Source organism: Nannobrachium achirus, assembly GCF_963921795.1.
Source record: "Nannobrachium achirus genome assembly, chromosome: 20".
Taxonomy (NCBI): Eukaryota; Metazoa; Chordata; class Actinopteri; order Myctophiformes; family Myctophidae; genus Nannobrachium; species Nannobrachium achirus.
In genome coordinates this window covers 21,716,069-21,726,436 of record NC_137827.1, presented here as the reverse complement: position 1 = coordinate 21,726,436, position 10,368 = coordinate 21,716,069, and the positions used below count along the sequence as shown (strand labels likewise).

Here is a 10,368-nt window from a genome sequence, read left to right as displayed (position 1 = left end):
TACACTTTGTGGTGAAGCCATAAGATGGTGTTATAATGAAGAGAAACCCCAAAAGCAGAATGGTAAAGTTCAAGCTGAAACTGAAGCTGTATGAGTCACTGAGTGGGGTTTCAAGATGGATTTTACATTACTACCTGACAAACCCCTTTCAACAACTGGAATGATGAACTGCATGAGTAGAAATGCCCTGCAATACATCACAATCCACTCCTCATGCCATGACGTGTGCATGAAACCCCACATAAAAATAAAAATAAACTACTTGTAGTACTTTTAACCAAGCTTACTTTCAAAAAATATGTGCAAACGTGACTTATATTCCAACTGGCATGAAAGTTAAAAGAATGTTAGTAATCATCTCACTCCCACTCATCCCTGAACTGACCACAGGTTTTTCAAGGCAGAAATATTTGGGCAGCAAGGCATGTTTGAAGAAAGGATGCATGAAAAGCATGAGTGGCTGTTTCTCTGATTTAGGTGGGTGGTTGGCAATGCATTTGAAACCATGCAGCAATGTATCAGCTGAAGTCCTGTGTAACATTCAGAATTCCTGGTCTTTGGGAGGGGAGGAAGAGAGAGGAACTGAGGATATCCCAGCAGCCCTGGACCTTTATGCGCAGACTGAGGGACCTTATATGAACCAAACACTTTCATGGGACCCAGACTTTCTTTGCTTCGACAGATGAGGAACAGACGGCCAAGCAGACGGCAGCGCTTGAACTGAATTTCAAGATATTTAGTTGGCTGTCCAAGGTGACCTGAGCCTGCTGGCTCATTCAATTCTGCTTGTATTATTAATGAAGCCGTTTCACATTCATACAGCGGGCGTTGGGTGAGCGAGGCAGAGACTGTCTGCCTTGTCAGAAGGGTAAGAAGGACTGGGGGTGGAGCGAGGTCCTGCAGATGGGCACCATGGAGTTCAGAGAGGAGGTACATAGAAAGGACAGTGAACAGCGGGTTGGGCTTGGCACCAGTGTTCACCCATCATGCCATTCCAATCCCAGGACACTCGGCTGTGCAAAGCACCGTTCCAACACTGTAATTTGGACTAAAAATATTGGACTTTCTTTCCTCCTTCCTTTTTTTCTAAATACCGTGGCTGCTTTTTTTTCCAATCCTGTGGCTGACCAGAATGGTCTTTTAGCCCTATCAAAGCATCAAAGTGTAAGACCTCTCAAATTTACTTATGCCAACAGATATTCTGTTGTTAACAGTATGATCTGGTTATTATTCATTCATTAGAAAGATGTCCTATTTTGCAAAGTGTCTATTCTTCTCTCTAACTAGGCGTGGGGTGGGTATACGGTAGTCTTGTTCAGTCATATAGCCTACAAATTAAGTTAAAAAAACAAACCTCGGTTCGAAGTGAAGCGGTGAACTTTTATTCTATGTGTTCTAGAGTTATGAACTCTGTGATCTATACATTCTTTATATTCTGAATGAATGAATGATTTTATCTGGAGGGCCGAATTGTCATGTGAAGCTTGACCAATCCTCAAAGTATCCAATCATCAGACCGGGACGGACACTACACATATTCTGGACGTACGGGACAGATACCTGTTCATTCTGGACTGAAATGACCATATATGGACATGAGGTGACACACATTTTGTTTTTGATAAAACCTGTTCATTCTGGACTGAAATTACCATATATGGACATGGGACACACATTTTGTTTTTGATAAAACCTGTTCATTCTGGACTGAAATGACCATATATGGACATGGGACACACAAAGCCACTCCTTGGAAGCGGCTTTCACCGCTTCAAAAACAACAGATTTTTCCTTTTTTTGGTCATATGCTGTGCTTTAACAGGTGTAAAGCATTTCAAGGCACTTAATATCTTGCACACAGTGAATCATTGCATGCTCTAGCCGTTGACACATAAACCTTCTTTTATGCAAGAATTACAATGTGATATTGTGTGAACAATGGCTTGACAAGCATATCCTACAATTACACTGTCATATTCATCTTTATATTGCAGGCAATTTAGAACTGTAGTGAATTGACATAAACTAAATTAAAGGAAAACTAGGGTGAATGAAGATGAAGAAAAACTAGGTCAATCGCCGCCAAATGATAGCATAGAAAACACACTGTAATCTATAGGCAAGCTAAGTATGGCAGAACTACAGTATGGTATGACACAGCATATTATGATTAAATTACCCAAAGACGAGGTAGCTTGAATACAAGGTTTAGTGATTTGTCTCGAGCTAGCAGAACGTTGTAAAGCATAAGAGGGGACCCCAGCTTTGTAATCTAAGCTGTGCAATGTATTATTAATATGCTGCAATGTTACCCTCAGGAATGCCATGTTTGTGGGTGTTCTACCCCAAAAAGTCTATTGAAGAGGCCTAAACCTTGTCATTACAATTCCAATGATAATGACAGCTTTGAAAACTCAGGGTTATTTCAGTTTTCTCTTGCTTGCTGTCATAGCAATTACCTTTAAATTTAGTCTTCAAACTCTATGCATGATTCCAGAGCAAAAAAGGCATAAGTCTATATGATTCAGTTTACAGTAGCTACACCCTAACATTTTGTGATATCTACTTTTTTGTTTGTTGAATAGTGTTCCCTGGATGGCCTCCAGGCAAGCTGAACAAGATGGCTGAGGACATGCAGTGGTTCTGAGTTGAAATTATGACCTGCGCTGAGCTTACATTGTTTCTTTTGGTTAAGCATAACCAAAGATTTATAGTCAACTGCAATTCATTTGATTTTAGTGGCTCCTCTGTGACTTTACTGTATGTAATTGCAAAAATAAAACAATTTCAGTGCCAATGACCAGCTCACTGTTCTTTTCAGGACAATGCAACATTTCTGCAATGTATGTCATGTCATCATGTGGGAAGACAGTTGTGTGCAAACAGATCCTGTTTGATAAAAAACAGATCATGCAAACAAATCATAATTACAAGCCAAAGTGACATATGCAGCCCATACCGTGTCATCCCAGGCTCCAAACATGATGTGGCAGACATTCAAATGTAGTAATGATCTCCACCACTATCCAACATTCATGAGCTTATTTAGAGCTGGCCCCTGGGACTTTATAATGCAGGCCTGTGAAGTAATTCAAATGCATGCCTGCTAATATGCTGCCGCTATCCCTGAGGATTTACATTTGCACAGTGGGATATAGGCCTATATACAGAAATGTACGTGCAAAACATTAACATTAACAAATGAATGGGTCGTTATCGTTAATACATACCCTGCAGGTACCAAAAGGCAGGCAGATACATTTCGGAGTGCCCACATCCACACGTGACTGCATCTCCATAGCAACACTAATTGCAAACAGTGTCCCCGGCTGCAGCTAGTGTCAGAGGCAATCCTGATCAGTGAAGAAATGCTAAAGTACTGAAAAGTTTCTCATCCTCTCGTTGCAACAGTCCACTCCAGCTAGTTTTCTGATTATATATTTTTTGCCTGTCACCCACAACATGCCAAAGAAGAAAAGTACAAAGGGGAAGAAGGCGAAAGGCGGGTAAGCAAGGGCAATGAATGGGCCTACTAAACAGACGTGTCATAATGACAGGATAAACAGTAGACAGCAACACAATAGTGATCATGGCATGTTTGATTTAGATGAAGGCTACAGTTAGCAAGCATAACTTTGAAACTAGCTGTCAGTAGACTACTTCTCTTAGGCATTCCTAAAATTGGGTAGCCTATTGTGTCTAGTTAAGTAGCTATAGGTTATTTGGGGGTTATTACAACTCTAATTGGTAACTGTTTGTTTATTGTCACATAAAGACATTTATTTGTAGTTTTTGGCTAATTTGACTCAAAGTAGGCTATGGGTTTTTACATCTTACTATAAAATAAACATTAAACAGACTAATTATTGATTTAATTAGCTGCAGCTGTATTTACTCTTTGCCCTGCTGTGACAACATTTCGTTTTATCTGAACACTGTTCAAACACAATTTCACTAGATTTCTAGTAGGCCTTCCTACATTTACTCAAGTAGCCTACTGTACTAATAATTTTGAGGTATTTGTGCGCCTACTTTACTTGAGCATTTCTAATTTCCAATACTTTTACTTCTACGCCACTACATCTCTGATCCAAATATTGTACTTTTTCTCCATTACAATCATATGATAACTTTATGATTACAAAACACACAAACCACTTCAGCCCTATAGACCTATATTTCATTTGAAAATATCTATTTTCAAAATATTTTGTGTACATTTTGAACTTGTGAAATGGGACATTCTGCACAATGAGTACTTTTACTTTTGGTACTTTTAGCACATTTTGATACCAATACTTTTGTACTTTTACGCAATAGTCCAGGCGTTTCGGGCAGTATTTTGATGGAATCGTGCACTTTATGAAAGAAGCATGAAATTTGGCACACAGTTAGAACATGCCATATGGAACATTTTTGGCTATAGGGGCATCGCAGATTTGTCTTGGGAAACTTGTGGGAGCCAATCAAAGTTGGGCTCTCGTAGACTTTACTATACAGTAAAATAATACATAAATATGCTTTAAGTAGCATGTGAGGGGTCAAACTAGGTGTTTTTCAGGATTCTGAATCCAATGCAAACATTTGTTTTGCAGGAAAAACATTCCTTGGGCTAAAAACGGACCCCATACAAACTATGGTTTAGTGATGAGTCATCACTTTTCACAGTTTTAGGGTTGTTTTTCGTGCAAAACAAATGCTTGCATTGGATTCAGAATCCCGAAAAACACCTAGTTTGACCCCTCACATGCTACTTAAAGCATATTTATTTTTTGTATTATTTTACTCTACTAGACCTTACCCGTTCGAAGATATGTGCTCCAAAATATGTCAAACGCACCCGGTGAAAGTGTGAGAGAGAGAGAGAGAGAGAGAGAGAGAGAAACATTCCTAACTGTGAGAGAAAGGGGTGTGTGTGTGTGTGTGGGGCTACAGATCCCATGGCCTGGAGGAACGGACCGTAACCCTGGCAACAGACAGCAGAGTTCAACAGAAGTGGTTAAGAAAACGCTAAGAAACTGCTTTAATTTGGGAGAAATGAAATTCGGGCTCCGTCAGCGTTGGTATAATGCTAATGGCTAATACCATGTGAACTTTGGTATCAGTTGCTGAAGCGAGTGAATAGATAAACGTAGATAAGCGTGAGCGTTAGAGCGTTAGAGCGTGAGCGTTAGAGCGTTAGAGCGTGAGTTTGCTCCTTTATTAGTAGGATTGTAAAGTCTATGAGAGCCCAACTTTGATTGTCTCCCACAAGTTTCCCAAGACAAATCTGCGATGCCCCTATAGCCAAAAATGTTCCATATGGCCTGTTCTAACTGTGTGCCAAATTTCATGCTTCTTTCATAAAGTGCACGATCTTTGCTTGAAACGCTCCCACTACAAGTAAATGTTGCGTTCCAAACTTTCTGTTTATGTATTTAATATTAATATTGCAGTATATTAATACCTTTCCACCACTGAACACAATTTTTCATTCTTGATTGCCTACAGAAAAGGAAAGAAGGAAAGCAAGCAAGACTCAAAGCAAGACAAAGAGTCTGACATTGAGAAGGCAAAGGCCAACGCTGCTCTATGGGAGGCCAAGCTAGGGCTCACAGAACAGTCACGTGGGCAGTACCGCGAGGCTGCTCGCCGGCTGGCCCGAGCCAACGATGACCTGACAAACCATCAATATCGAACAGAGAAGGACACGATTGACATCATCAGGCTGTTAAACATAAAGCAGACAGAGAAGGAAGAGAAGGTTCTTAATTATTTTTTATTATTAATCATTATTATTATGAATTATTATTGTTTTTGTTATTATTATTAATGTAGCCTATTCATTTATTATTTAGTTATTGTGTAACAACATCCTTAGTAGTCTTTTTGGCAACACCTCCGCCTAAAAGTAGTGTGTAGAGAAGTTGTCAAAAAACACATTTATTATTAGTGTGGTTGCCCGACAGTAGGGCAACACACTATAGTCCTGGGGAAACTTTATTTATTCTTCTTATTCTTCTAGATAAACTTTTTTTGTGAATGGATTTTTACCTTGATAGGGAATCAATGGGAATGGGAATCAATAGGGAATCAATGGGATAGGGAATCAATAGGGAATCAATGGGAGTGGGAATCAATAGGGAATCAATGGGAGTGGGAATCAATAGGGAATCAATTGGTCGAGCTTCACATGACAATTAGCTTGCTGCAGAATATAGTCATGTCGGCAACCACACTTGCAATTTCCAATTGCATCTTTTCTAGTTATTAGAACAGAAGGGGCACGGTGGTCGCCTCACAGCTAGAAGGTCCTGGGTTCGATTCCTGCCGGGGGATGCTGTGGGCGCTGGGGTCATGTTCTCTCATCCAATTCATCAGCAACCACACCCTGGGTGGGGTTGGCAAAAGGGCCTTTCTGTGTGGAGTTTGCATGTTCTCCCCCTGTCCACAAGAGTAGATACTCTCACGAAAAACATGCATTAATCTTGGTCTCTATAATGCCAACCTGATGGAGGGGAAAGGAACTGGTTGGAATAGCGTGTTCCTTCCACATGCTACGTCCAACTGGGGAACCTCCCCCTGTCAGGTGTTAAGAAGCGACCTGCTCACTCCTCATGCACTGAAGGAAGCATGAGCTCAGTTCGGGGCTCTCCCCAAGTTGGCAGAGGGAGAGCTCTGGGATCTCTGAGATTACAGTTTAGGCAATTGGCACTGGGTGTAAAATGGGTTACAAAATCTTGGGATAAAAAAGAAAAACACATTCATATGGCATGGTTATTGTGGAAAATATACCAATATGTATGTATGTAGGCTATGTATACATTTTGTTTGTGTCATTCACTTTTATAGATAACAATGTTGGAGGATGAACTCGACAGGCAAAAGGAACTTGCGCAGGAGGAGCAACAGAAACTGGTAGCCTGCATTACACAAACACAACAGTCGTTAGCTGAGAAAATCAAGTTACGTGTCAAGCAGAGGCGTCAATTGGGTATGGCAAGCTATGGCAGCTGCCATACCTTGGCTACAGGGGAAATAATAAAATGTACTTTTCATTGTGTCTGTTGCTAAGGTATGGCAACATGACTGGTGTCTTGCACGCGCGCGAGGGCGCGCGTGCAAGACACCAGTCATGTTGCCATACCTTAGCTTTTGCTGAACTGACGCCACTGGTGTCAAGTAGTAGGCTACAGTATCAAATGAGACGTTTATTGTGTCAAAATAACCGTTTTAACCCATCTAAAGAATCAAAAGCATGTGCTTGGTCCGAACAGCTGTGTTGTATGTAATTACACTTGCACTTTTTGTGTAAGACAAAGAAAGCAGCCACAACAAAAAACAAAACAGTACATTATCAGTTACATTATCAAAAAATGATTTGAATCCCTCTGAGTGGCACACACACAAACAAGACAAAAAAGGTTTATGGTCTGGAAAACTGCATTGACACTGCTAGTGTCTTGACGTGTTATACATTCCCTCACATGTCTTTGTAAATGGCCAAGAATAGCACGCAGTCTATTTTAATTCTTTTTGACACTATTTATTAGCCTCTGTTAATTGTAATTAAAATCACATGATCAAATGCTATTATCATCACGCTTCCAAACAAGGGGGAAAATGTCCAGCTTTTGCTAACAGCTGTTTTCCATCTCCTAGCTCTTACTTCATACTATTAAAAATGTGATCCAATAAGCAGCAGAGGCACAAAAAAGAGGCTTGGTCTGGATCAACTTGAAACATCCCCATTTTAGACATGCATGGTGGAACTGTCACATATGCCCATGTTGAAAAAAAAAAAATATTGTTGTGGTCGACTCCAAAGATGTGACCTCGAGACGCGCTCCTCCAACCCTTTTTCTCATTGCGAGGTGATAAAATGGTTCATCTTGAAAAGTGACTTAGCTAATGGAAACTACCTCATCAAAAGCAGTCCGAGAACGTGAGTGCCCTGCATGGCTTTTGTCTTGAGAGTCATGCATGATGAGACTCTGGGTGCTGAGAAAACCAGTCAGCCAAACAATTATATCATAAAGAGTTTTCCAAAGCCGTTTACCACACTACATTAAGAAATGCACAGTAGCTGCATTTCCACTTTGAAATGGTGGGTATTTTTGTGTGTGGAAAGATGACCTTTTTAAAATTAGAGAAGCCAATATCTCACTACTGCCCCTACTAACTCACCTGCTAGTGAGGAGCCCCCCGCACTGAGAGGATGTAGTCGTGCCTCCACTCTTACTTCTCACCTTACAACACCGCCCGTTGTCAGATGCTGCCCCAGCACATAGGACTCGCCTGCACAGTGACAAAGATTACCTTCCCTGGGGTGCCCGCTGGCCTGGTGGTCAAGGCGCATACCACATATTAGGCTATGATGCCTGCTGGCATCGCCGGTTCGATTCCCGATCCGGACAACCTTTGCCACATGTCATTCCCCATCTCTCTCCCCATTTCCTGTCAGTCTACTGTCCTATAAATAAAGGCATAAAAAGCCCCAAAACAAATCTTAAAAAAAAAAAAGATTACCTTCCCTGCCCGCCCGGCTTCCCTCCGCCGAACATAGCCAGTTGTGTTTGTAAGAATGCTTGGCCAAGCCGGAGGCAATGTCGAGAATTCACTAGTCTCTGTGGTGGTGGACAAAAACTAGTGAGGCCCAAAGATAACTTTTGGGAAATCGCAGCCAATCCTTGAATACTGTTCAAACTAGAAACCATTGGCATGGATACAGTACGACATACTGCAAGTTTATACATGTATGTAGTTCTTGGACACATGCAAACTTGATCTTCAGAGTCGAGATGTGTGTGCGATGTTGGTGAGGCAAATGCCAGTGACTCGTGGCAAGTCAATATTGTGATGTCAGTGAAAACATTTGAACAGTTTCAGTGTTTTATTTAGCACACAAAGAAAGTATAGAAATAGAAAAAGAGAAAAGAAAACTTGAGTTAGGTTCATTGTCTAATAAAGCTAAACCATTAAATATATTCACAAGTTTCTTTGCTGTATTCTATTTTTAGAGATTTCAATGAATTAAACTAAAACAGCAGTTCTTCTTTACAGACTACCAATAAAGTTTGTGTTTTCATAAACAAATTAATTGGGTGATCCTCCATTCTTCCAAATGTTATATATTGTCTGGGGAAACTACATCAAAAGAAATCATTGTGTTTCATACCCTTCATACATGGTTGTGTATTAAAAACATAAACAGGTGATCTGTTGTCTCATAGTAGGTAAACGTTTGTCTGTCCATATTCAAACGTTTGTCTGTCCATATTTAATCCCATGCAATTCAACATGCAAATGGGCTCATGACTCAGTATGTTCAGCGCTTGGCTGAAGGTGCTGACTTCACAAATCCAATACCTCCAACTTAAATGTGAGTTTTGAGAGCTAATTTAAGTAGAGGTCATGCAGGTGTCAATGAGTGTTGCTGAGGTTGGGTGTTCAACCTCTCTGCTCTCTGGTGAATGAACCAGAGGAAAGCTTGAAAAGCTCTGGGAAAACAAGTAGAGGCCGCCGAGGTTTCAGTGACTCACTGTTGCTCAAGTTGATTGTTCAAGCTCTGTTACTGTTTCTCTTACACTTAAGTTAACTTAGGTATCATTGTCTCCACCAGCCGAAGGCATGGGGGAGAGTATGTTTTCGCCCCTGTCCGTCCGTCCGTCTGTGCGTCCGTCCGTCCGTGCGTGCGTCTGTGCGTCCTTCCAGTTTGTTACCAGCTAATCTCCGTTGGCCCGGTCGCTGCCAAAATGAGCACACACACTCCCTGGGTGCCAATTCAGAACCTCTGCCCCACATTTTTCAAATGCCCTGTTCTAGCGCCACCATGAGGCAGATGTTTGCAAAACACATTTCTGTACACTACTCTTAGAGATTTTGTCCACAAATCCTACAAATCCTGATTGGCTACAATTGGCTTCTAAAGTTTGCAGGATTGCTCAGTTTTGAACAAAGTTCCTCAAATCATGAACACAGCGTGCAAACTTGGTGAAATTGGGTGCGCACGTTCCCACTAGGCCGAGGAAGAAATGCCACTTCAAATATCTCAAATCAGCCTCATGGTGGTCCTATAACAGGGCCATTTGTGTTTTTACCTTTAACTCCACCGATAAGTGGAAAACTTTGTATGCGCACTCCCTAGAGGCTAAGGATAAACCTTTGCCCTGCATTTTTCACATTTGCCTTTTATAGCGCCACCAGGAGGACAACTTATGTAGAACACATTCTTTGCTATTACTCCATCAGATTTTCTCCAACAATCATGCAAATCAGTACACAGTATCTCGATAGTAATTTGATCAAGTCTGATCAGTCTGATATTTCATATTCCATCCTAATTGGCTAATATTGGCTTCCAAAGTTTGCAGGTTTGCTCGGTTTTTG

General features: G+C 41.0%; 1 protein-coding gene across 1 annotated transcript in view; it reads left to right on the top strand.

Moving 5' to 3' along the window:
- Nucleotides 1-3,462: 3,462 nt before the first annotated feature.
- The window catches only part of bbof1a (basal body orientation factor 1a), a gene marked incomplete at its 5' end in the record, with an annotated part of 31,776 nt that continues 24,870 nt past the window's right edge, over nucleotides 3,463-10,368 (top strand). Inside the window, 2 exons of the mRNA XM_080750901.1 lie at nucleotides 3,463-3,506; nucleotides 5,491-5,743. Of these exons, the coding sequence (XP_080607027.1) occupies nucleotides 3,463-3,506; nucleotides 5,491-5,743 (297 nt within the window). The remainder of the gene's footprint in view (nucleotides 3,507-5,490; nucleotides 5,744-10,368) is intronic.